General features: G+C 31.3%; 1 protein-coding gene across 1 annotated transcript in view; it reads right to left on the bottom strand.

Annotated features, from left to right (window-relative positions):
* The window catches only part of LOC129216133 (histone acetyltransferase KAT6B-like), a 48764-nt gene extending 21314 nt beyond the window's left edge, over positions 1-27450 (bottom strand). Inside the window, exons 1-10 of the mRNA XM_054850289.1 lie at positions 27355-27450; positions 26832-26913; positions 24692-24839; positions 19884-20962; positions 18524-18621; positions 12162-12271; positions 9970-10042; positions 7188-7418; positions 3816-3909; positions 2711-2860 (exon numbers count right to left, since the gene is read on the bottom strand). Of these exons, the coding sequence (XP_054706264.1) occupies positions 2711-2860; positions 3816-3909; positions 7188-7418; positions 9970-10042; positions 12162-12271; positions 18524-18621; positions 19884-20962; positions 24692-24839; positions 26832-26913; positions 27355-27405 (2116 nt within the window). The 5' untranslated portion in view covers positions 27406-27450. The remainder of the gene's footprint in view (positions 1-2710; positions 2861-3815; positions 3910-7187; positions 7419-9969; positions 10043-12161; positions 12272-18523; positions 18622-19883; positions 20963-24691; positions 24840-26831; positions 26914-27354) is intronic.
* Positions 27451-27998: the final 548 nt, after the last annotated feature.

Raw genomic sequence — 27998 nt, 5'->3', positions numbered from 1 at the left:
TGAGCAACAAGTTAGTGGTCCGGACCTGGACACTATCTCCCTTTTTTCGCCACTGACAAAATGAAATAAAAGCATTTTTCAATTTTACCAAAAGCCTCAAAAACTAAAATATTTAATAATTGACTTTTATTAGGTCAATGTATCAACACACTCAATCAGTAAAAAAAAGAAAAAAGAAAGAAATAGAAAAATATTGAAAACGGTACTAGTATTTATAATCGAATATTAATAAATATTCCAAATATGAAATGAAAGCTTAATTCTCTTCAATGTATAATTTTAAACAACAGTGAACTCACGCGGCAACGCGATTCGATTTATGCAGAGTTTTTCTCGAGTAACGAATTTCGGAACTAACGCAAATTCCTTACCCGCAACACACTTAATATTAGTTTCGTGAATAAACTTTCCCTTTAGCAATCACTGCAAGCTGAATTTCCCCATACCGTACTAGTCGAAACATCGCTTTGTCAGTGTACAAGCTGCTCCGCTTCTTTTTCATTCTAAATATGAAGTTGATGATACATAATTTCCCATAAGTTATCTGAAGTTCAAAAATTGAAGGAAAAATAGAAAGTTTCTGACAACTAATGAAATGTTAAGATTTTCTATATGCTTGAACAACTAAAAAGTAGAATATAATTACTGTATCCACTGTACAGTACTGTTGTAATGTTGCATTTTATTATAGCTACATATACGTACAGTACTGTTTCACTTTATGCCATTCTCCTCCATTGAATTTGTGCATCCTAATAGTGATTTTATTCAATAACACAGCTTATTATTATTATTTTAATACAGTAAGATTTTAGTTCTCTATATTTAAATTTGGTAATATGAAGTTAAGAAATGGGTTAAAACAGTTTGAGGGACGTTTTTAAATGTCAAAAATTACAGGTATGTTCATGAAATTCGTATAGATACCTTTTTGATCCCCCCCCCTCCTGTCAGAAAACACAAACGCGGTACTAAATTGGCAGTTATCGCTTTTTCTTTTCTTTCTAACCCATGCTCTATTCAAGGCGAATATTTGGGAAAAGTGGAAATTTCGATGCCAAACAAACCAAAATAATATGTCTGAGGTCAGCTCGAATTTTTCCGAGTCTTAACAATTTGATTGGTGCAAGTTACACTTGCATAAAACTTGCACTCATCAGATTCGCTAGAGAAACCTCTTTACTTTACTTTTTTTTTTTTGAAAATTTATTTAAAAGTAGTTTCCAGAAATCGCTACAAACTACTTTTTTTTGTATCGAACTACTCGCTACTCTACTTTTTTAAGAAAGTAGTGCGTTACACTACAAACTACTAAAAAATGTAGCTACTACAGTAGCGTTGCTACTTGTAGCGCACTACTTCCAACCACTGGTTTGGATTCAAAGACAAAAAGAAAGATGTTCTCATGTTATCAACAATTACACGGAAACGAACAAATTAATACTGGAAAAAAAAAGCTGAAAAACAGGAGAGAAAATAAGAAAACCACACTGTGTGGTGGACTACAATAAATATATGGGTGGTATTGATACTGGAGATTCTGTCATGCATCACTATCCGGCTTTCCGAAAAACTGTAAAATAGTACAAAAAATTATTTTTTGGTTCTTTGGACATAGCACTGTTAAATGCAAATGTTTCATTTAGTAAACAAAAAGGCATGCGAAGTTCAGCTTTGGAATTTAGAAGAAAAGTTGTTCATCAAATGGTCGAAAGATATATTATTGTGAGACCAGTTAGAGCCTAAACTACATCACATGTCGCCAATCCTTTATGACTCTCTGCGGGTGCCATTTTTCGAGTTTTTATATAGATAGTAACGGTAAAAAGTCAAGATGACAATGTGTAGTGTGCAAAAAAAGTTCTTTAAAAGAAAAGAAACGCAAGCTATCATATTACCAATGAAAAACTTGCAATATAGGGTTATGCCCTGAGCAATGTTTTGAGATGTATCATAATCTACAAAATTTTTATACATTATTTAGTTTCATACATTTAAGCTTTTTATATTGATCTTATAATTGTTCATTTTTATTTTGAACACTAGTTTGCCATGCTTATAAATCTTTTTTATCTTTTATATATACATATATAATCTTTTTATTAAATAAACCCATTTTCCTTCAAATTCGTAATTGCTTTTCAATGTATCTTTAAACTTTTTTTGCAGTACATGTGGATGCTCTCAATAATAACTCACTGGAAATTTCAGCAAATTTAAACCAAGTGGAGATTTTATATGAATTTTAGTGGGGAAAATCTCTCAGGGCCTGTGCGTGCATATACCTCCGAAGCATGCAGGCCCCAAGGGGAAAGTTTAGTTCTTCTTTTGCCGGTCCTGAACGGGTTAATGTTATCAAGTTTTCACATCATGTGTAGTGTTTCAAACAACCAAATGAGTAACCAATATTTTGTTCACGGATATTCGAATAATTATCACTGTCTACTTAATAAGAAAATTTAAAAATCTGTTACAGGAAGCAAAAATATTAAAAGATATTAAAACAATTATGGAGTAAAATTAACAAATGAAAAATTTCAGTCTAACTGCAAAACATTCCACTGTCATGCTCGTCCAAAAATACCATTTTGCCCAAAAAAGTTTATAATACAGCAAGACTTTCATTTCCACAATATTTGCTTACAAAACATTTTACATTTAAAATATGATGAAAATAATTTTGATATTACATAACATTCAAAACACTCACTTTTGATGGTTATTTTCTTTTTTCTATCTACTTTACTTAAATGCTCTAGTACAACTGATTCCCAATATGATTCGTAACAAATATGGCCCAGATTTGACAATGGTTTCTCAGGAGTACCACATCTTCCTTCCTTCTGAGATAAGAGGTAGCCTGATAGATTTTAAAAAATAAGAGAGAGAAATTTAAATTAGCAATATTGGCATCTGTTATGATGTTGCATAAAGCTCAACAATTACAGAATACGGTGGCATAGGCCAATGCACAATTTGTAGATAATCTAAAAACTCATAGTAGCTAACATTTGGCAAATGGGATAACAAATAGCTTGTTTATGCAATCATGGCTTTCTACAATTGTTTGTAGCAATTTTCTTTCTTTTTTTTTCCAAAAAACAAACTATCTGACACAATGGTGAACTTAGAAAACTTTTGGAATTAACAAAAGGATAAAACTAATGAATGCTCAAAACAATAGATATGCACCACCGAAAAAATAGGTATCGACCAAAAAATTACTTTCATTCAGGTTATTTGTCCACTAGCAGGAAGAGCGGTGGTTAGGCATTGGCTTTTTACAACCTAAGTTGAGGGTTGAAACCAGATTCCAAGCCATCGGATTTTCAAGAAGCAAAAAATAAACAGCATCCTTGTTGTATGAGCATGGGACATGTTAAAGAGCCCTTGAGCATTCATTTGGCTTGAATGATCATGGTGAAATTACATTTGTGGAGATAAGAAGCTACAAAAAAAAAAAAAAAGGAAAAGAAAAAGGAAACAAGCTTCATTGATTTACTATTAATGTTTGCAAAAATGATGCTCTCCTGTCCAAGCACTGGAGCAAATAAACATATTTTGTCACTGTTTTTTAAGGCATATTTTTTTTCCCATGGAAAAATTATTTAAGTTCACTTTATTTCAAGGGTTCTTCTAAGAACAAAATAACATATTAGGGAAATAAAGCAAGCTGTAAAAGCTTTAAGGATCAAAATACCAAAGTAAAATTCAAAGGCATGAAAAACTGCAATGATGAAGACAATAGACATAAAGAAAAATCATTCAGGTAAACTTAAACCAGTACAAAAGACAATTGATAAAATGATCCTTACTGAAATCAATCAAAAAACGCCCATAACCATTTCTTCGATGTTGAGGCATCACCATTAGGCATGAGAGATTATACCTCTGCTGGCAAAATTTTTCCTATAGAAAATAAAAGCAACAATTAAAATATAATTAATGATAACATACATCATGTCCATTTTTTATTCAAAAATTTAGTGGGAAAATTATACAAGTTTATCTTTATGTGAAATAAAAGGTAATTCTTAAATTACCAAGTTTTGCCTATTGAAGATGTCGGGGTTGCAACCCGGTAGTTGGAAGTAGCGACGCTACTGCAGTAGCTACATTTTTTAGTAGTTTGTAGTGTAGCGCACTACTTTTGAAAAAAAGTAGAGTAGCGAATAATTCGATACAAAAAAAAGTAGTTTGTAGCGATTTTGAAAAACTACTTTTGAATAAAGTTTCAAAAAAAAAAAGAAACGAGGTTTCAAACAAATCCGACAGGTGGAAGTCTTAAGCGAGTAAAAGTTACACCAATCAGATTCGCGTAAGACTTTGAAAAATACGAGCTGACTTCAGACATGATACTGTATGTTCTTTGTTTGACACCATTAATTTGTTTGCCATCGAGATGTTCAAATTTCCCCAATATTCGCCTCGAATAGAGCATGCATAGAAAGAAAAGAAGCTATAATTGCCAATTTAGTGCAGCGTTTGTGCTTTCTGGCAGCAGAAAATGTCTCGTGGATGAACATTTTAAAATGTTTTAGGCCCTGACAGGTTTAACAATAAATAATACAGTGTTATAGAAATTTATGATAATGGAATTTTTTTCGTTTCATGCAAACTTTGCCCGTCCAGCAAAAAGCTTTCAGTATCAATGTCATCAGCATATACAGTCAAATATCAACTTACGTGAGGGCGGCGTTCCTCACATAGGTGAAAAAACTGTTATTGAACAAAAATACTGTTAGGATGCACATAATCAATGGGAGCGAATGGCATAAAATGAAACAGTACGGTACGTGTAGTACGTGGCAATAATAAAGTGCAGCACAAGCACAATAATAGTACTGTACAATAGATGCAGTAATTATATTCGACGCATTTTTAGTTGTTCAAGCATATTAAAAATCTTTAAATTTCTTTAGTTGTCAGAAACTTTCTATTTTTCCTTTCATTTTCAAACTTTAGCTAAACAGCCCACTTGTGTGAAATTATGTTTCATCAACTTCATATTTAGAATGAAAAATATACGGAGTGGTTGATTTGTACGTCAACAAAGCGATGTTTCAACTAGTAGTGCGAGAACTTCCGCTTTCAGTGATGCTGAAGAACAAGTTCATTCACGGCATAAAAAATATTTAATTACCCAATAAAAAAAAGGCAATACTTAAGCCCATCGATTGAGTTCCGAAAATTTTCCTGTTGCGGGTGAGGAATTCGGGCTAGCTCCAAAATTCGTTCTTCGAGAAAAACTCGCTATATAGCCATTTCGCGTTTTTTGAATTGTGTTGCAGTGCGAATCCACTACAGTTTAAAATTACACATAGGAGTAAAGTAAAAATTCTTAGTTCTGTTTCATATTTCAGATATTTATTAATATTTGATTTTTAATACTAAGACCGTTTGGGATATTTTTCCTATTTCTTAATTTTTTCTTTTTTACTAATTGAGTTTTGACATGTTAAACATAATAAAAGTCAGTTATTAAATATTGTACATTTTTGAGGTTATTCGATAAAATTGAATAATGTTTTATTCATTTTATCAGTAGCGTAAGAAAGGAGATGGTGTCTATGTCCAGACCCGTAACTTGAAGCTCAAAATCAATTACTTAGTAAGTTCCTACAGAATCCTATAAAATCAACTCCTATTATGGAAATTAAAAAATTTCTCTTTTGTTTAAAATATGTTTTTCTTCACCTAAATCAATTTTATGTATATCTATGCCTATGTAAAATTTAAATCAAATTACGTCTGCATCTATTAACATTTTCAAGTAGCCGAGTTGTACTTCTTGAATTAAAAATTCACTGTCAGGAAAGAATTAAAAATTTAAAGGTTGAATTCTTCCACATTTTAAATCCAATGCTTTTCATTTATTTATTTTTTAAAATGTTTTTTTAAAAGCGACTACTTTTTAAAAGTAGTTTGTAGTTGCTACATTTTGAAAAAAGTAGTTGTAGTTAACTACATTTGTAATAAAGTAGTTATAGTTCGATACAAAAAAATGTAGTTTTCCCTACCACCGATACAAGCCATTTGCATTCAGTTTCATTTCAAGCCATTTTCACTAGGATTAAAACCTATCGAGGTTTCCAGTACTTTTTCTAACTAAAACAAGATTATCTTTACAGCATATTTAAACTTAAGTAAACACTTTTGATACACTGGAACTTCAGATATCCGAACCAATTAGAGTTGAACCCTGTTTGGATACTTGAAAGCTTAAATTTACCAGGTGGTCAATTTTAACTTTTTTTTTAGTTTAAAAGTGACCTAAAAGTCTCTGTTTAAAGTTTAAAATAAAAATTTTACCCCTAATAAAGCATGAGTGTTTAATAGCTCATCTACTGGTATAGTAGCAGGGATGTAGCTGTAAGTATGTACTGACAGTAAAAAGAAGTATGAAGCAAATATACTGGTGCCTATGTTTATATATATTGATGTGATGTACACTATGTGTAACCCGTCAATCTATTGCTTGGTAGGAATAGGACTTTACTACATTTCACTTCAGCGGAACATCAATTGAAGTAGTGTTCATGCGCTGCTGATGCAAAATTGTGTCATCAATTTGATATAAGTTGTTAAGTCAACAAATATTACCAAATTCAGTTCTACATACTAAGGTACCCCAGAGCGATATTATCATACTCAAACGTTTACTACAGGTCTTAAAAAAAAGAAAAAACTTATCCTAGTTACAGTCAGCCCTGCTTAAACGAATATCAACGGTTCCAACATGCCTTATTCAATTAAGCAGGGTATTCGATTATACAGGGGATGCAAGAAATGTATTTTTGAGGTATTTTGCTGGCAATATATTCATTATTACTATGATAAATGGTAAATGTTTCTTTATAACTTAAATATACACATGAATTTCACCAAAATTAAAATACTTAATGTTTTTATGTAAATCATAAAAAAATTACAAATACAGTGGAGGCTCAACTTAGGCGAGAGATTTTTTAATACTTGTTTTTAAATGCTACAAATAGCTGCACCCATGAACAGAACAAATGAGTAACATGAGTCGCATCTTTATAACATGATTAGCTGAAGAAAAAAGGGCACAAACAAAATTTTAAGAGGCAAAAATGTCTAACACGATAAAGAAATAACATAAAAGCAACTAATATTTCATTTTCAAATACAAGTTAGGTGTATGTTTGAAGAGTTCCACTTACCTTAGAAAAATAGCCGACAAAATGGCATCCATTTCTGTCATTTTTAGTCAAGATATAAAATAAGAAAGATTCTACATCATAGAATAATGTTTTTCGTTCTAGAAACAACTTTGCAAGCAAACACAAATTTTGGCAATACGTTTTGTTGGCAATGCCATCAACTTCAAAAATACTTAAATCTCCTTTCCGATAAATTTCATCAGCTGGTGGATGTTTAAGAGAACATTTCATCTGCAAAAAAAATCATTCCTATCAAAAAATCAGAAAGCCAAGTATATGTGAATGTGAGCGAGTATATGTATGCTACAAAATAGTAGTTTTAAGTTAGAAATGAAAAGGAAAGAGAAAAGTTGCCTTAGCTCTTGTGAGAAATGTTTCTTCAATTGGTTGAAATGGAAAGAGAGAAATCAGTAAGGGCGATTCTCATACCAGTTGAACTAATTCCAGGGAGCCATAACGCACCAATGAGATGTGGTGAGCTATACCACATCCCGCGGTGTGCCACGCTCACACAGATAGGGATAAACTCTCAGCTAGGCTGACGCCCAGAAAGGGGACCTTTACCGGCACAATATGCACCATGACATCCGTAGCCTTTATACCACTTCCAACTGCAGATTCCATCAGTGCGAGAGGCCTGCTACCCACCCCTGACGATAAAACCCAAGGCACATCGCTAAGTGGTTGACGTGATGTGGAGAAAAGTTGAACTTGTTCCACTCTCATTCTCGACTGAACCACAGGATGAAATCACTACTGAACTCGCAAGAGAACTTTCTCTACACCTTCATTTTAAAATGACAGCATTATTTATGGTCCATTTCATTTTGACTATTTGGTAGGTTCTGAAGGTAGGTAGAAGCCCCTTTAATTTGCTTTATTAAGCAATTTTAGAGTTATAAAGTTGATGGTAAATTTCAGATTTTAGCAGAGATTTTTGAATGTAGAGATGCTTTGAAAAGTAATAATTTATACAGTTTTCTGTTTTAGATTAAAAAAAACACAAAAAAGAAGGGTTAGAATAAATTGCGCTTATTCTAGACTTCTGATATGCAGGAAAGTAGCACAACTGCTGGACTCTTCGGCAAAAACTCTCTGGATAAAAATAGACCCAGTCATAAGAATCAAAATCTCCAACATCTGATTTTAACTAGTTTATTGCTCATTTGACAAATTTTGCTGATGCACCCGTATTAGATCAACATAATTTTATTTAATGGTTCCATTTTTAAAAAACGCTCGACCAAAGAAATGAACTAAAACCAAAATTACAAGCATAAAATATACTTTTTTACTTATTTTTTAAATCATAAATAACCATTTTAAAAATTTTGAATTCCATAAACTCAAACCAGGGATGAGAGCGGTCAGAGAGCAAAAAGGAGGAAATCCAAAAAAAAAATTCGTGAGAGGGATGATATCTAAAACAAATTTGTGAAAGGGATGATAGCCAAAACCCCAACAAAATAGAACCTCGAAACCATGATATTCAAAACTTCAACAACAAATGGTCAATTTACCAGTTTTAAAGGTAATACGTATTTAATTAAGTATAAGTAATAATTTTGTACAATTTGCTGCATAGTACCACTTCTTGCAAGAGGGTTTATTCCTAAATAAATCTACAGTCTGAAAAAGAGGCAACAATTTCTAACCCATGAGTCCTTGAACAAAGGGTTGGAGGATTGATTGTTGGGGGAGCCAGAGATTAATCTTGGCTGTATCACACAATAGTGTCAACATTTTATATTTTTTTCAGAGAAAAATACATTTTTATCATTAAAAAATTTGAGTTCATAGTGTTAAATGAGTGAGAACATAAATTTTAAAATTAGGTCTGTTTGTTAAGTGAAAATTTACAACAGAGAGAAAAATCTAAAATTTCTTTATGTGGTGCAACATATTTTTTATAGTAAGAATTGAAAATAAATACATATGCGTATAAACGATTGGTTATCTTTTTCCTTGCATTAGAACCAAAAATTTGCTTTTAAAAACTTACTAATACAATTTGAGAATCAAAAGAACAACTTGCAGCTGCCTCATTTAATCATGAAATCTCAAAATCTTTAATAGGCTGTAAAGCCTAAACCATTTGAGATTCACCATAAATATTTTTTACACTTTCATAAATACACAAAAAAAGTAACCATGCCAAAATTCAATAACTTCGAGACTGTGGGTGCTAAGCTACGTTTTTTGATTAACTTGTGCATTTTTTCTAAAATAAATTAAAGAAATAAAAATATTATTGAAATGATGAATAAAATAAGCAGATATGAGGTACCATATAGTGAAAAACCACCCGACATTTAAAATAATTGAAATACTTGCAGGATGCAAAAAGATTGAAATCTCAAGCGAGGCATGCAACTTCCGGCGCAGCACGTGTTTGACGTCGTTGGCATGATTCTAAAACATGCGTTTTTGGCAGATATCGCGGAGGATGAGGATTCGAGGGGGGAAATGAAAAGAATAAGAAATCAAGGAGCGAAAACTTTAAAAAATCGTATTTTTTTTCCGATTTTTGAGAAAAATAAGGCTTGAAAGAGGCAAAAAAAAGGAGGAAAGGTTTTAAAAACCAAAAGAAAAAGCCGGAATTCCGGCAAAAGCCGGAAAAATCTCATGCCTGTCAAACTCTAAATCAATATTTTTAAGTCTCTAGTATCAAATACCTAAAATAAACATTTTCTTTTTCTTTTAAAATTGCAAGATACAAAATTTTACAAAACAGTTTCAGTTTCCTGACATTCTACCATGTAAAATCTTAAAAGAATATTACCATATGCCTGTCAAGAGTTTTGATGCTTTTCATAAACTTGAAACAGAATTCACACAAAACCAATTTTGGTAACCTGAGGAAAGAAAAATATAAGAAAAATATTCAGAATATAAGAAAAAACATTTTCATTAATATTTTCTTTCCTAACTCAATATACTGTTTATTGTATGTATGACAAACTATTACCTCGTTTGAATGAACTTTCATATGAATACAACTTTTTTTTTTGGATTACTTTTTAAAAACGGTACAAAATTAACACATGCACTGATAACTAATACGCTCTCTGCTCAGAATACACAACAGTCTGTGTATTCTGACAGACTATTGTGTATGTTTACAAGCTATGTTTTTGTTGTTCACCAAAAACATAGACCGAAAGTAAACAAGGAGAGAAAAGTGCTAGAAGGTTTACCACTTTAAGGGAATTTTCTCTTGAATAAAAAAAGTCAACCAATATTCACTGTCTGCTTGGCACCAATTTATTATTGTCAATGCCAACCGTGTGATTGACACTGCCAAATGCCATATTTCTATGTCTGCATCCAGTCTATCTTTCAAATGATCACAGCATAACTATGTTTTATGACAAAAAGATTTTATCATATTATGACCAAAAACATTTTAATTTTCTAAGATACCTTAAAATGTTAAGTTACAACGCAGTGTAAAAGTAACAAGAAAATGCATTGACTTTATGCTCCTTAATATTTTGATATCCTTCCATTTCATATTTGTTTTGGATTGACTGGCTACCAAATTTGAGAATAGAGTTAGTTATTTTGAAATCAAAGGAAAAATGTAAACATTTATTTTTAATGTTCAATAATCCCCCCCTCCCTCTTATCTTTTTACTAAGATTCAAATAAAGTTTCAGGAAAATCTCTTTATTTTACCCTTTTTGACTAAAGGATTTCCTTATTATTTCTGCACAATGTCAAATGTGTTACTTCAAAAAAAGCAAGGTAGACCTGATTTTGCACATCTTTATCCATCAAACTGAAATAACATTTTGCAATTAAAAACTTTAAGAAAATTGGATAAAAAGTTATAGACATTTTTCCCTTAATTAAATCAGTTTTTAAGTACACAGCAAAAAGCAACCCTAACAGAAGAATTTTTAAAGTTACAGTAGTTGAAATGCAAGCACAAAATTTCACATCTAATATGACCTTGTTGAAGAAAAGTCCAAGATAATAGATGGCTTGATAAACCGATATGGAACGATCTTCAATTGAGGTAGTGAGAAGCAAAGGGATGCAAGTGGCAGAATTAAAAATTTGGCGATAACCAGTACAAATAGTAGGGGAACCTCTCCTATGTCTTGGGGCAAGAGATAGTACTAGTAGCCCAGGTAGTTGTTTCAATACAGCATTATTTAGAAAAAAAATCAATGAAAGCATACCTAGGAGGTTATCTTAAATCGGGTTTTACTCAAAACTTGAAAATGTCCACTTACATCCCTTTGCTTCTCACTGCCTCAATTGACCTCAGTTATATCCTGCTGTGGGCAGGTAAAGTGCAAAACTGCAAATTTTTCATTTTTCTTTCATCTATTGTACATTAGCTTTATTGCATAAGCTTGCTTATTTGGTTTCCACTTAAAAAAAGAGGAAAAAAAATAGTCAAATTCTAACATTTCCCAATTATTAGTATTGAATCCAAAACGTGTTCTGCAAACATCTCGAAAACCCATTTTTGCAGAAAGCCCATTTTAAATTCAAGGGTTATGCAAAAAAGTAGAAATGAAAGGATTGTAATTTTTTAACATGAATATAAATATCATAAGCATTTAAATCCTAATTTATTATTAATTAGGATTGACGCAGCATTATTTACCTGCATATAGCAGGTAGTGATGTTAATATGTCTAAGCAGGTTAAGAACTGTAATTAAAACATATAGTTGATTCTGACAAAAAAGCTTATGTAATGTTAAACAACAGAAAGCCCATTTTAAATTCAAGGGTTATGCAAAAAAGTAGAAATGAAAGGATTGTAATTTTTTAACATGAATATAAATATCATAAGCATTTAAATCCTAATTTATTATTAATTAGGATTGACGCAGCTGGCACATTCCCGAGCTTCACTACTGAATGCAAGACTTGAGAAAACAAAATTAAGTCTGAAATCCAATTTGTGTGCTTACTTTTTCTATACCTATAAAGAAGTGTCAAAGAATAAAAATACCTTAAATATTCTTTGGGGTAAGGTGAAGAATAAACTACAGCTATTTCATACTGGCCAAATTGAATCAAGGAGGGCTTTCTTGCCGTTGAACTTGAATCATAACCTAAATTCTGAAATAAGTAAATAAATAATTGATTTATTTTAGAAAGTAAAATAGTATATTTATTTACTCTTCCCAACTTCAGGAAAAAAAGAACATGAAAGAAAAAGATCTTTGCATGTACATAGCTTACCAGAAATTGAGGTAGAATAGGAACCGACATATATGAGTTATTCCATAGTATTTGGTGTTACATACAGGATGTTTCACAGCTAAATAATTGGATATTCTGCTATTAGTATTTTCGAATTGGAAAAAAATACAAGTATTTCAAAATTTAGCTGTGAAATGTCTCGTATGTAACACTGAATACTGTAGAATGGCTCATATAGAGATGTAAAATTCCCGGAAATTTTGAAGTGGTGGAAAAAATACAGTGTTTAACAGTTTTTTCGGGAAAAATTGAAAAAATGGATTTTTTTTAATGAATGAAAATAGGGTTTCTTGATAGCTCTGAGTTTCTGGGAAGATATAAAGGGTTGAGCATTAAAAAATATTTGCAATCCACGCCTCTTCTTTTCTGCTTGACAGAAATACATATAAAGGTAAGTTTAAATAGAAAAAAAACTTTGTTTTATAACCGAGAACTTTCTTCGTCAAACACCAGAAATAAGTTAAATCGACATTCAACCAATAATATTGGGTAAGGTATGTCTAATCACAACAATTCAATTTTCTATTTCAACTAGAAATAACAATAGTAATTATTGACTTTCAAACATGATTGATATTGTTTGAAAGAAAAATAAGTATGATTTCTCTTTCTTGCATGTAATTTTACTGTCTGACAATGAAAACTATTGAGTTTTGATTTTTTCCAATCCAGTCTAAGTCCAAATCAAAACTAAATATGTAGTTTTTTTTTTTCTTTCAAACAGAAACCCCAAACCAAAACTGCGCAATGATTTCTAAAGCTGAACCAAAACTTAAACTGGAGTTTCAAGTTATTCATACCGCCGTGCCAAGCACAGTAGTAAAAGTAGTCATACCTGCAACTTTTGAACAAAACTGAGTTATTATAACCAAGTTTTTCACTATTTTGTATTTTACTTAATAAAATGTTTTAGGGTCATTTCTCATTTAGGGCTCAGAAACTTTTTCTTTAAAAATTCTGAACAACAAAGGAAAAAAAGATATCTGAATCAATATATAGAAGAGCCAAAATTTAAAACACAATATCTCAGCTTGAGCCCAACTGTAGATTACCCTTTTGTGCTTACAGGGCTCCCAACACATTTTAGCCATAGAAAAGGGTAAAAGAGGACCATTTTGAATCAAAAAGGGGACCAAAGAGGGCCAGTTAGGATTAAAAAGGGGACCTTGTGAGCAGGGCTGTGGAGTCGGAGTCAAAGAGTCGGAGTCTGACTTATTTTTAGGTAAAGGAGTCAGAGTCGGAGTTGTTAGAAAACATGCCGACTCCGACTCCGGGCTTCTTTTTTTCTTTCCCTTTCGCTGACTCTCCTTACATTTTTTAAAAACTGACTTCCAATTGGTTCGATTACATGTATGAAAAGATACTAATGAGAAAATAACTGCCATTATGGCAATCAGCTAGCTTGAGTGCTTACAGAACTTTCTGTAGCCGTCCCCTAGTTTGCTTGCTTTTTAACTTAACTAATAGCAACTGTCAGCAAACGGTTTTGTTGCCTAACATTTTCAAGTAATCACTTACAAATAAAAATAGAAATATAGTGTTTTGTTCGATCTCAGTTGTAAAATAGTAAAAGAAACGTAACAAATTAGTAAGTCGAGGCCCGTAGCTAATGTTGAAACGTTTAAGGGTGAACCGCAAATTCAAAAAAGTTCTGGCACGAAAGCACGAATCCAAAAGATCCGACGAAATAATCTAATGGTTTTTTCTTTATTAAGACTATTTCTAAGCTTGGTTCTCACTAAAAAGTATGGAACAAAATAAGTGTAAATGATTTCTTGATTACAACACTCAATAATTGCAGTTAATCTTAAAATCTTCACATTAAGGTTAACTCTAAAGCAGCAAATAAAATTTAAATTAAAAATTTTGCGAATGAGAAACATAGGTATAGTAAAAGCTATTCGTACAAATTTGTATACCGCCGCATTTTGTGTAAAATTAGCTCCTGATGTATATGCGCCCTATTTTCGTTGCAATTTTATTGATGAAATATAATTTAAAATATATTCGCGAAAATTTTCAGAATTAAAGTATTTATATTTTTTTATAAACTCTGAAATTAACTTTGGTTACCATCTACCAGATGGGTGTCACCCTAGGCAAACCACCCCCTCTCAAGAACTTGGATTTAGAAAAAAAGGTTTTTGTTTTCCCTTCAAAAATTAAAAGCACACGATTTGATCAATGTCTATTTGTTAAACATTAAAGGGGAGCAAATTACAGATAATCCTTTTCAAATTTTTTAAAAGGGATTTTTAAGTCATCTCACTTTTTAACTCGTAACTATTGGAAAATTTGATTTTTAAATTGAATTTCTGACGTTGTATGCGTCTTGGGTTTACAATAAAAAAAAAATGCGAAATTTTCATAAAAAGGAATTAATACTTCAATCTCTGTTTAGAGGTTTTCCCCCTTCCCCTGAAGGGAGAGAGGGAGTTGAAAAAATACAATTTAAAAAAAATCCGGAGTCGGAGTTGGAGTCGGACGTTTCAAAATCCAGGAGTCGGAGTCGGGGTCGGCCATTTTCCTTCCGACTCCGCAGCCCTGCTTGTGAGGACCACTTATAGTTAAACCCAGGGAAGCACCAAAAGGCAAATTAGCTGCCTGGCACTAAATACGTGAAGAAAATTCATTAATTAACCATAATAATGATTTTAAATGATAAATCCTTATCACCTTCTGTACAACTGAACTTTTTATCCATTGAATTATATTATTTACACAAACATTTGGATGGGGGGGGGGGGGGGGGGTGACAAGCAAGCATGTAACTGACCATCTTACAGAGTAACTTTAATTGTAAAATAAATTTTCCACTAATTAATAGTAAAAACTGGCTAATTAAAAATAATCACCTAAGTGACAGATGAATCAGTGCATACCTAATAAAGACCTTTTAGATACAGTTATTACAGTAAACACCTTAGCACATAGTAGTTTATAAAAATTTTCACATAACCAGTTTAAAGGGAATGGGGTGATTTAATTCAGTCAAACTACTACTTTTAGTCATTGAAATGGATAGAATGAGGGAAAAAAATAACATGGACCCAGATAATACTTTAATTTTCCCAAAAGTTTTTTTTTAATTAATTTTTTTAAATGTCCGATTTTTCAAACAAGGTGTGGTCTTTATGACGTCACAAATGATGCACTTTGGCTCATCTTTCTACCGCGTTTCCACGTTATGATAATCAAGCAGCGAAATAAAATTGCGCTCTACGTTTGCTATCAACCATATCATTGCCAAAGCACGTGAGTAAAGATGCGAATTAAATATTTTGTACTGTGAATGACAACACTGCATGGCATTTCATCATTTGTGATTTCACACGACAAAAGTAAACAATGAAAGTGCACCGATTTAAGATTTTTTTTTTAATATTAAACTTAAAGAAATTATTTAAAAAATTGTCAGATTCGTTTTTAAGCATGCTCTTCCAGAAAAAAAATACTTTAAAATTTTGGAAACGACCCCATTCATGTTGATATAAGGTACAGCAAGACAAGAAGATATAGTTTGTTAACTTATTTATTTTTAATAAAGTTACAAGGAAAATTGCTTCCCCGGGTTTTTTTTTTTTTTTTTTTTTTTGCTTTTTTGCAGTGTTCTGTATATTTGGTTCACAAAGACAGCAGAAACATAGTTCTGTGAATAAAATTATGCATGTTTGTTTTATGAAGAAGGAAAATAAATTCTTCACTAAGAACATTGATTAAATTTTTTTTTCTGCAAAAAGTATAAAATGTTTTTTGATTTATATGCAAATTATATTACCATACAACAACTTGCGCTATCAAAGTTAGACAGCATTTTAACATGTAAGAAGGGGGTGGGGAAGGAAATTGCATCAGAATTTAAGTATGAGAAATTTCTAATCACTTTTTGCTCAAAATTGAATTAAAACTTCCTAAAAAGTTGAAAACATTCAGTTTTTCATTTTTTCTGGAGTAGAAATAAACCCTTTCGAGAAAAAAAGTATTTTTCCGGTTTTTCCGTTTTTCTTCCGACTGTTTTCATCTCTAGGTCCATAACAAGTTCATTATTGTAGAATGATCCATAAGCAAGTCCTATTTCCATAATACGGTTGGCTTCAAGCTCACTAAAAGCATGACAATTAAGCTCACTAAAATGACATTAGTTGATCAAGTAATACACAGGAATGATTTTTTTCAATTCCTACTTTTTGTTCACACTCTCCCTATACATATTTATTTATTTCTTAGCTGTGTTGCCTGGCTTTCCATGGTCTACCTCGAAAAGTCAAGTAGTGTGTATTCAACAATCAGGCTTGAAAAAAAAAGATCTTAATTTTCCGACAGATTGCGGATAGTTACCGAAAAAAGGAAATATTTTAAATCCTTCAATTACAGGAAAAACCTCAAAACAAAAGCAAGAATTTTATTTGTCCGTAGTCGAGAAAAAAATAACAGATCTTTCTGCTCAATAATTTTTTTCACAGTAATTAAAACTGAGCTCACAATAAACAAAAAAGTTTCGATTAAATATTGATGTTTCTTTACTTAAAAATACCTAAAACTTTTCCCCAAGTGATTTTACAGTCTTGGTTGGTACAGGAAGTAAAACTAATTTAGGAGTATTTTTTCGGAGCTTTCAAATGAGACTGAAATCAGAACAATTGGGTAATTATTTCGAGTAGGAAGAGCCATTTAAGGCCATTTTTGGGTCCTAAAGCTAAAATTCAAATGGTTCAGTACTGTTTTGATGTTTGAAAACCCCCCTGCATTTATTCTCAGGTGCCAAAGCAGCTTGCCAAATTTGATTGAGATCCAACCTAAACTGTATTTGTATAGGGAACATACTTTTTATACATACACATGTATTTTTTGTTTCATTTATACAGAAAACTATACAGGCTAATAAAATTTGGTATGCTACCTCAAGCCTGATGACAATGCAATATCCTTTAATCAAATTAATTAACCATTAATTATTAGTTTATTCCACTTTTAATCAACATTTATGCATAAATCCTCTAATATGAGGATGAAAAATTGCTTGTACAAATTATAATTAAATATTCAGATACCCCTGGTTTTTCTGCATCAGATAAAGTTTGTTCTAATGTTCAAAGGCAATTAGAATATGAATTACAATTGTTTCTAACAAATTTCATGCTAAAATGTTGGCAAGTCTTCAACTGAAAGTTCATTGCTGATCACACTCAATGTTGAACAATGTTTTTATTCAAATGTATCTCGAATTTTTAAAGCGAAAAAAAAAATACTGATTTTTATCAGACACAGCATGAAAAAGATGCCTAAGAACTGGATTGGGTGAACTTCACTGGAAAGGTTCCTTGCAATAATGAAGCATTAGAAGAGATGGATAGAATGAGAAATTATAGACCACCATCAACTGCATAAATTAGGAAAAAAAAAAAAGAAGTGAGTAAATATTCTAGTAATAAACAGAAATCCTAGACCAACACCATACGTAGAAAGCAAAATGGAAAATTGCGAGGAAATTGAATTTCTGTTTTGCCACTTAATTTTGTGATTCTGTCATGTATATTACATATTTATATTAACTGTAATTCAAATATATATAACAGCCAATAATTGAGTAACGCTCCTAACATCATCAAGAATGAAACTCGCGCCACAGCATGTTAATTTGATAATATGTTTTGGTAATGCTTCTTTGCAGGAATAGGTTTTATTGTAACAAGGCTGAACTGGATCTGGTACCTTTTCTAGTAAGACAATGTCATTTCAGGAGGATGAAGAAACAAAAAATTGGCTGACGGTGAACGCTATCTACTGGAGTTAAAAGTTAATCCACTAGAGTTAGGGTTAAAATGTCAACTATCAAAATATCACCAAATAGGCGATTGCTTCGTTCTAATGTAGAAGCAATATTCACACGTCATATCTTGACGGGCGATTTTCTAGTTATTTATAAAAAGTAATTAAAATAAACTTTTCTTTGTTGAAGGAATTCATAGGAATTATCTATTATTTTTATTTTTAATATAACTTGTTTTATACATTAATTACAGAATTAAAAGAGAAAATAAACAATCATATGAATAACCTTCAAAAAGAAAAAAATATGAAAAATTTCAGAGTTGGTATGATGCTTACTTGATCAGCAATTTGTTGGGCTCTTTTAAAGAGCAAAATATCATCTTCAGTAACATTAATGAATAAATTTTCTTCTTTATTAATTTTTTCTTTATTTTCTGGAACAAAAATTAAAAGATTAAGAGACTATACACATTAAAAATTTGAAAAAAAAAAAAAAGAACGAAAGAAAACTAGTTTTAAGACCACAGGAGTTAAAAGCATACAAGTCCGATAAGATTTTTTAAAATTATTATTATTTATTGATCTTGAGTAGTTTTAAATTTAATATATTACAATAATTGGCAATGCAGTCAAAGTATACACATGTAGTAACACTTAGATGTGAATTCTGTGATCATACTTGTAACTATAAAACTAGTTGCAACATGTGTAAGTTTCAATTTAAGTTAATAAATGAATTCTGCATTGGCGACTCAGATGTGATCATAATATGCATATTAATTTGCATAAAACATACATATCAATTGCAGATCAAATATTTTTTGAAAAGGTCACCTCCGACTAAAATTTCATTCTTCAGACCAATGATTGCCAGCATAAATATTAATGCCCTTCAGCGCAGAGGATGGTATTTAGCAGACACTTAAAATGAAGATTGTTGAATATTTCTGATAACTAATCTAATCAAATAATGAGCTTAGCAACAAAGAGACAACAAATTGCAGGATTTTTCTATAGTTTCCTTTTCTTAAGGTCAAAAGATCCTCAAATATTTTTATTCTTTTGATGGTAAATTAAAATTCACAGGACTTTTCTTCTTTTAAAGTGAGTTAAGGTTGTTACCCTTTTGTTTTACAAATCCTCTGGGTTATCAAATAAGGAAGAGCTCACTGTATATTTAAAAAAAGAATTGAATACTGAGCAAGAAATAACCATAATGAGTTAATTACATTTCAAAAAGGATTTCGGAAAGTTTATTGATAAAGCACACATGGATCGTTAGATTAGCTAATAAAACAAAAATCAAAATTTTATTTCAGGTTATCTTCTTTATTTCTAGTTAGATTTGTTTAATATATATTTTTTTCTTTTAAAGAATAATAATAAAACATGCACATTTTTTGCAGCGCAATCACAAAATTGCTCAATATTTTTTTGATTATATACTTCATTTTCTCGATGTTCTGCTAACAATTGCAAAAAATATTCCACTTCAATAATTCAGATTTATATTCTGAAGTAATATCATAATAATTTTTGATTGATTATTGCTGTAGGTTAGGTTATAGCAATAAAGTATGACATTTACATTAATAATAAGATTTAAAAGATACAGCACAGAATTAATAATTTTTAGCCGACAGTAAAATCAAACTTTTTTTTCAACTGACAAAAAACAATAAAATGTTATACACACCATCAAAATCTTTCTTGTCAACATTATCTTTGACATCCAGATTTGAACTTTCCTGTACAATGTTGGGTTCACCAAAAAATGTATTTTCAGGCACTGAAGAAGAAAGCGGCGATGAAGTGGACTTACTATCACTGAGAGCATAAGATGGAGATGGTTCTGCTTCAGAAAATTCCATTTTTACATTATTTGAGAAGCTTGAACTTGACGCAGACGATGATGTATTTTCAACATCCGTTTCAAAATATTCAGATACATTCTCTACTTCAGATTTTGTTTCCGAACTTTTGTCAAGCAATGAATCACCGGTACTATTTCTATCACAAAACACAGGTACTGTAAGATTCTTTTCTTTAAGACCAGAAATATCTTTACAAACTCGCTTTGGAGAAGGTAAACTATGATTAGAAACCTTTTGTCCTCGCTTACGAGTATCTGTTGATGCAGTATATAAATGCGATAAGCCATCAAAAAGATTTTTTAATGGACCACTTCCACTAGGTTTTGCACTCGGAGACTGTACATTCAGAGACATTGTTTGTTTTGAATTTGCATTAAATGATGGTTGAACGTTGGACGGGGAACTAATCTTTCCAGAGGGCACGAAAGGATCAGCACATAATTTATGCTGGGTTTCCACAAATAACTCATTGTCAGATGTTTCTTCATTAACTGCTGTTTGATCACAGAACTGCTTACCTGAGAAGCTGTCATCAGCTGCATGCTCTACTTGCATCTCATTACCAAGTGTTAAAGAATCACCTAAAGATGAAATAGCTACTCGTGACTTTCTTTTATTAGTCGGGGTAAAAAACCGCGACAGTCCATCAACCAGTCCTTTTGGTTTTGGACGAAATAAATTGCCCTTTGCAGAAGAAAAAGGTTGAATAAGAAAATTAGATTTGTTAAACGAATCATCTGATGATTTATTGACGTCCCTTAGACAGCTTGAAAGTGATTCATTCTTTGAATTTTCTAGTGCAGCAAGGAAGGGATTCTTTTCCTCACTAGCAGTAAAATTGTCCATAAAAGCTTGCCGCCGATGCCACTGCTTTTTAATTGGAATTTGAAAAGATGGCCACCTAAAAAAAATTAACAAAAGAATAAATAATCTTGAAAAAAGTTGTACATCACTTTACATTCAGTTTCATGTCAAGTGGTTTTTTATAAATGCCAATGACCATTAATAAAGAACTCAAGTATGTTCACATAATGTAAATTTTCAGTTGATTTCAATCAAAACAAAACTTTTTTACCAAAATAATTCTATTATAATTGTTAATTTTAAAAAAAGTGATTTAAAACATGATAACTCAATATAAAATTTACTCTTTAAAAGAAGCCAATTGCACATAAAATTATCCATCATTTAAAACCCTGAAATAATTAACTAACTACTTCTGCCATTTTGATAAGACTCATAAGATACAGTTTATAATTAGCAATGGAACAATTATTCAGCATTAGAAACAAGAATCGGAAGAATAATTTTTAAGCTCCATTTTTAAGGTTGAATCCAAATCCAAAGATATTTTTGTTTAAGGCAATTTTCAATCAATGGTTGAGTATTTTTTTAATTTTTTTTTTTTTTTTTTTTTTAACTTTTCCCACTCAATTCTCCCCAAAAGAAGTCAAGTGTTGAATTGACTATATATGCCAAACTGACAACTTTGAAAAAAAAACTCATAATTTAAAGAAATTCTGATTATATTCTGAATGTTCTTTGGCTAATTTTTTGAATGCATTGAATAAACATTAAAATAAAAAAATAAAAAGAGGCAAGGGATTATAATCCAAATAAAATAATAATTAAGTGCCAGAAAGTTAGAAAGCATTAAGTTATTAAGATTGATGCTAACAAAAATTAAATGGTAGCGGTGCAGCAAAAAAAGAAAAAGAAAGAAAGAAAAATGCCTTCAACGTGCTTTTGACTCTATACTTGCTTATTCTTATGTAAAATGACCTCCTGAATCCAAATATAACCACCATTTCCCCCGTCTCGTCTCAGTGTTTCGAAGAGTGCCCCCTAATTTTTTTCAGTTTTTGCCATTTTTACAGCCATTAATTTTATTTGGATGGATAAGAGAGCATTTTATTAAACATTAAGATTTTTCTGAGAGGCTAGAGAGGTGATAAGTTCAAAAGCATGAGCATTGTAAAAAATTGGAAGACTCATGGGGGTATTCCCCGTTAAAATATTTTTAAAATCATCAAAAACAAACTTCATTTTCTAGGAATAAGCTTCACAATTTCACAATTTTTTTGGTTTACAACCAAAGTTTTGGACTCACTCCTATGAATTTCATGTCCAAAAAAATTTCACATTGTAAAAAAAAAAAAAAAAAAAACATTTCAAAAAGTCTTGGAAACACTGCATATTGCGTACGAGATGCACGACATATCTTCAGTAAAGAAACCTCCAATATTATTTACATTGATTCAAGTTGCATTCAGATATAATAAATGATAAACAACAGGGGCAGTGCATCTACAGCAATATAACTGATATAACTATAAAGCATATTATACTGTACTCCTGATTATCCATGCTAATAAATGACCACAGGGGCGGACTGGCTGACTTTGGCCCAGTCGGCAAAAGGATATTTTGGCCCACCTCTGTAAATTAAAAAATTTAAATTAAACAGTGCTGGATCTCAATTGCAAAGACATTAAACTACCCTTAGTTCCCATTTTCCTTTATTGAATCAAGTTTTAAAGTTTGAAAAAAAAATGCAAAACGTAAAATAAAGCTAACACTGACAGATTTTTATGTGCCTTGAATGAAGGATACTAATGGTTACAAGTCTAAAAAGAAAAGGCACATCTTTAGGCTATATATCGACAGCATAAAAAAGACACGAGGAAAGGGCAGAATCAGGTAAAATTGGAAATCTTTTGAAATTAGTTGATCTATACAGCCTCAAGGAGAAAAGGGTCTGGAAGAGGGGTTCTACCTCCCTTCAAAGCGAAGTTTCCAAAATTGATGTCAAAAATCGCACTTTTACAGTTTTCGGTAACGTTAGAGGAGAGGGAAAGGAAGGGGTTCCCCCATGATTTTTTTCTTCCAAAATTGAAGTTCATTTTTGTCTATCTTTGTTTACAATAGAATGACGTTTGCACTTCACGGAAATTCCCCGAAATGTGAAGTTTTCGAAATGTAATTTTTGGCTACCTAAAATTAATGGAATAGGGAAGCATTGGGGCTCTCTACGAAAACTTTTCGACGCTTAACTATTAAAAAACTCAAAACTATCTTTGGTTACGTTAGAGAGAGAAAGAGGCTCAGTGGTCTCATTTGGAATCATTTCAAAACTGAAGTCTACTCGACCCAATTTCCAACTACATTTAGTTACTATAGGAAATCTGGCGACTCCTTCGAAATTTTTCAACTTTTAAAATTTTTAAAACTTATTTTTGTAAATTGTTTGGAACATTACAAGGAAAGGGGACAGGTTTCAAGAGTAATTTTTTAGCAAGGTGCCTCAAAATGTTTTAGCAAAGTGCCGTGTCCTTCCGCCTTTAAGCTAACCTTTGACTCTCCTTGCCTCTTAAAAGTCTCAACACAACTTCACAGAAGTAAAATATTTTTCGAAAGAAAGCTTCACATAAGCCTGTCCTTGAAACGTCATGCCCTCGATTCAATCACTTTTTCACATGAATCTGATTGGAGTATATCTGAATGTTTTTAACAAAACTAAACATCAAAAATATTTTCAATATTTTAAAAATAATTACTATCAAAAACACTTAGACTTTGTATGCAGCTAGTGTACCAAAAAGTTCTTTAAAAAAGCATATTTTTTGAATGACTAAACTTCTATCAAAAAGTGCTTTTATCTGAAAGCGCACTGCCCCTTTTTGGTCGAGGGGAAACACTAGTTTTCTCTGGACATTTTTTTCTGAATTTGAAATCAATTTTAGAATATAGTGCAGATAAAAGGGTTACGGAGCTCTCCCAAAGAAATTTATAAAAGTGAAATTTTAAGCTATCTTTAGTAACTTTTGCTCCCGTTCTATTGTTGTCTTCTTGGCTAACAACCTTTTTAAAAGTCTTAAATTCATTTCACCATGTAACGGATGCACAATGATTGCTGGTCTACGATTGAAATATCATGTATAGAAGATGGTGCCCAACCTACGGCCTGCGAACCACGAAGCTTATCTATGTGGCTCGTTGTTGTGTTACATGCTATGAAACGCAAAATATATTCTGAAACATTTCAAACTTACTGATCATCTTCATTCGGCCTTACAAATAATAGTTGCAAAATTTAAAGCCAATTAGTCATTTATTTTTTTCTAGAAAACAGATCCAAAGTTCGCATCAATAAAATAAGCAAGAAGTAATAATGGAAGCAAGTTTTGGTTTGTAATTGTCTTTTATTTCCCTTGTTTTTCCATTCTATTCAGAAAAAAATAATACATTTTATATTTGTTCTGGGCCGCGATATCCTTCTTAATATGAGGTGTGGCCCGACTAGCCGACCTGGCCAGTTCGCCCCTGAATGACCGGGTGTACATGGATAATCTGAAAATGACCAAGCATGCAGAAAAATGTGTATTTGGAGGTTATAAGTAATGTACACTAATACTTTAGGTTTAGCTACACTACTCTACTAATACAAAAAATAATGCATTAGTACTAGTAAAATATTAACTAAAATTTGGCATAATTTTTAGCTTTAACTAATTTAAAATTTTTAAATTTAAATTTTTATTAGGTTTTTTTTTTTTTTTTTAAATGGCTTCTTGTTATCAACCCAAAATCATTTGTAAACACCACACAAAAGAAAAATTTTGCAACTTACGTTTTTGTTGAACAAAAAGGTGTGGCACTTTGAGAAGAAGAGCTTTCTTGCTTCTCGGGACTTCCTTCTGCTTCAGCAGTACCAGTAACTTTGTTACTTTTGAAGCGCATTGTTTGTTTTTCTACACATGAGCAACACGACCAAGAGTCTGAAAATAAATTAGAAAATTATAAAAATACAAGTCAACACAACATTACAATACTTATACCAGAATGCATAGTAAAAACTAAAAGTGGAATTTTTAAGAACCATGTTTGAACATGTTTTCAATACAGAGAGTATTAACTGTAATAAAATTTATTTAAAAATCAACAAGATGATAAAATCAAACTCTTGAAATAAAGGCAGGAGGAACCTTTAAATCACTTCTGCTGCAATAAAAATTGATATAACAGCAATAAGTCACTGACATCTTATTTTGAACATACAATGGTGCCTGTGTAACTGCCTTGTTTGACAGGAAAAATCAGATGAATTATTCCTCAAAATCTTTTTCTATTGCGCATTACATGCTGTAATGATAATGCAGTGCATATTACTTCTTTTAACAAAAAAGGAAGTATTGTATTCGCAAAAAAATGTCACTCAAAAATCAACCTTAATTTCCATTTTGCTCATCCCTGAATGAATATTGAGTTTTTTTTTTTTTTTTTTTGACTCAACCACATAAGTGCCTAAGAAGGTATAGACATGCAAAATAACCATTTTGGCGATTTTGAGAAAAAAACAAGTTTTCTTGTGACGTCTGTATGTACATATGTGCGTATGTATGTCGCATAACTCCAGAACGGAATGTCCTAGAACATTGAAATTTGGTACGTAGACTTTGAGTGGGGTCTAGTTGTGCACCTCCCTTTTTGGTTGCATTTGGATGCTCCAAAGGGGGTCTTTTGCCCCTTTTTTGGGGGAAAATCATTGTTAATTTTGATGTAAACTCAAGTGGTGTTATAATTTGGTGGACACTTGGCGATATATCGACAGTCTTTTGGTCGCCAAGTTTTGTCGCCAACTTGGCAATTTTTTTTTTTTTAATTTGGTTTCAATTTGGCCACTTTGGTGATATTTAGAGAGTAAACTATTTAATCACATTAAAATTGACAATAATGAGAAAATGACATTAAATTGAAGTAAAAGGAAGTCATTTGATGCAAACATCAGTTCGTTTAAGTTTCAATTAAATTTAAGTTTGAAATTAATTGTGGGATGAGTGTTGCTCAATACCACAGTTAATGAAATAAACAGCATACATCAGCATTTTGTTGAGCCACAGCAATGATGCAATACCTGGTGAGCTAGTGAAATACATTGATCATAGGCGGGCTGGTGCACCAAAAAAGTGGGGGGGTCAGAATAATTTTGTGGGATTACGAGACGTTGCCCCTAAAGATATTTTTTTGTGTGTTTAGAGTTGAGCTATATTAAAAGTTTATAACGTTACTGATTCTAAGACCTCAAAAAAATGGAATATGATCTCAAAAATCGGGACAAATGTTCACCTTAAACTTTCCCCTTTCAATTAATGTTAATGAAGTAATATGAAATAAGTCCAATTGTTTGGAATTTTTAGTTTGTACTTTTGTGAAATTAATCAATCCACCCTATAAAAAAATATTTTTCAACTGATCATTAATTTTTGACTCTGAAAAGTAAGGGGGGCAGTTTCCCTTCTTACCCCTTCAAACGAGCCCCTTTATGACTTTGATTGCTATGCAATCTGAAAGAAATCATTTGTAGTTCAAATACCTGATGGTTGGAGAGGCTGAGAACTTGTCAGAAAACTTTACCGTTTACCAATGAGACAGAAAAAGAATTAATGTAATGTTTTTCACGAGATTTGTATTTCAATCTCATAAGAGAGAAACACTTTAGCACAATTACTTTCTGTAGGAGGCAATCCTTTTAAATTATTTAAACATCAAAAAAATAAGAAAAATATTTAAACATTGACAAAAATATTTATACATACATAAAAACATTCAAACATACATAAAAATATTCAAACATACATAAAAATATTTAAACATACATAAAAATAATTAAACATAGGTAAAAATATTTAAACATACATACAAAATATTCAAACATACATAAAAATATTCAAATACACATAAAAATATTTAAACATACATAAAGCACTTACACTTTTTAAATTTTGTACCAGGTAGGTGTGAACAACCCATGTGAATGAAATGTTTGCAGAGTTTGCAAACTATCAAAAGCTCCTGAAAAAATTATAAATAAATAAATATGTACAGACTAACCTAAAATTATAAACTTTTCTTTCATATAAAAGAGTTACGTAATCAAGTATTTATCAGACCTTGAAGGAACAAGTTTAAGATACATTAAATATCTTTTATTGTCTTTACAAAACAATTCATGCCTAACTAATACATTTAGCAATTTTAGCTTATTATAAGGTAAAGCACCTACAACTACCTACATATAAAAATTTATTTATTTATTTATTTATTTTATGTAAGATTAAATGATACATATTTAAAAAAGTCTAGGGGCAAAGATTTTGAAACCAATAAATTTATTTGAGAATTAGAAGTTGGAGATAAAGTGTTGAACATTTGAAAGAATGAAATATTATATATCATAGTAAATGAATTTCAAAAAAATCATAATAACATGTTCATCAGATTTAAGAAACTTACTTCTTGGTCTCTGCTATCCTTCCTTGCACGGACTCTGCAATTTGTGCACATATTCCAGATGAATTGATTCTTTCAAACAGAATCATTTTTACAGCACCACCACCTTTAGAGTAAAAAAAAAGTATAATGCAAAAGTTTAAAAGTTTCTAATGACTGAAGTAAAATTCTGAATAAGAAAGCATTAACTCACAAAAAATCTCAGATTCAACAACAATGCATCCAATATATTAAGAATTCCAATTATAAAAGTTCTTCACATTTTCTAGAGATAAACAAAATAACTTTCAGGGAATTGTTTCAAACAAATATTTATACATGCAATAAATGATAAGCATTTATAGATGAAAAAGTACAATAGAAACTTGAATGCGTACATTTTTAGTGACAATAACATTTTAGTGACAATAACATTTAAAATAGGGAAAAAAAGTATAATAGAATACAAATATTTAGAAACAAAAAAAAAGGAAAAAACCACTTTAATGTAACATAAAAAAAATGTAGCCACTTAAAACCAAAGAAAAAAATGCATTTTTTTCTTCAAACCCTCCTGTGAGGATTATTTAGAGACTTTCTCCCAAGCATGCAGCACCCATGACTGCACAGTATGGACAAATGCCAGTAAAAGCAATGGTGCTGATTCC

This window comes from Uloborus diversus, chromosome 2 (genome assembly GCF_026930045.1).
Source record: "Uloborus diversus isolate 005 chromosome 2, Udiv.v.3.1, whole genome shotgun sequence".
NCBI lineage: Eukaryota > Metazoa > Arthropoda > Arachnida > Araneae > Uloboridae > Uloborus > Uloborus diversus.
The sequence above is the reverse complement of the archived record's forward strand: the minus strand, read 5'-3'. Positions and strand labels throughout refer to the sequence as shown.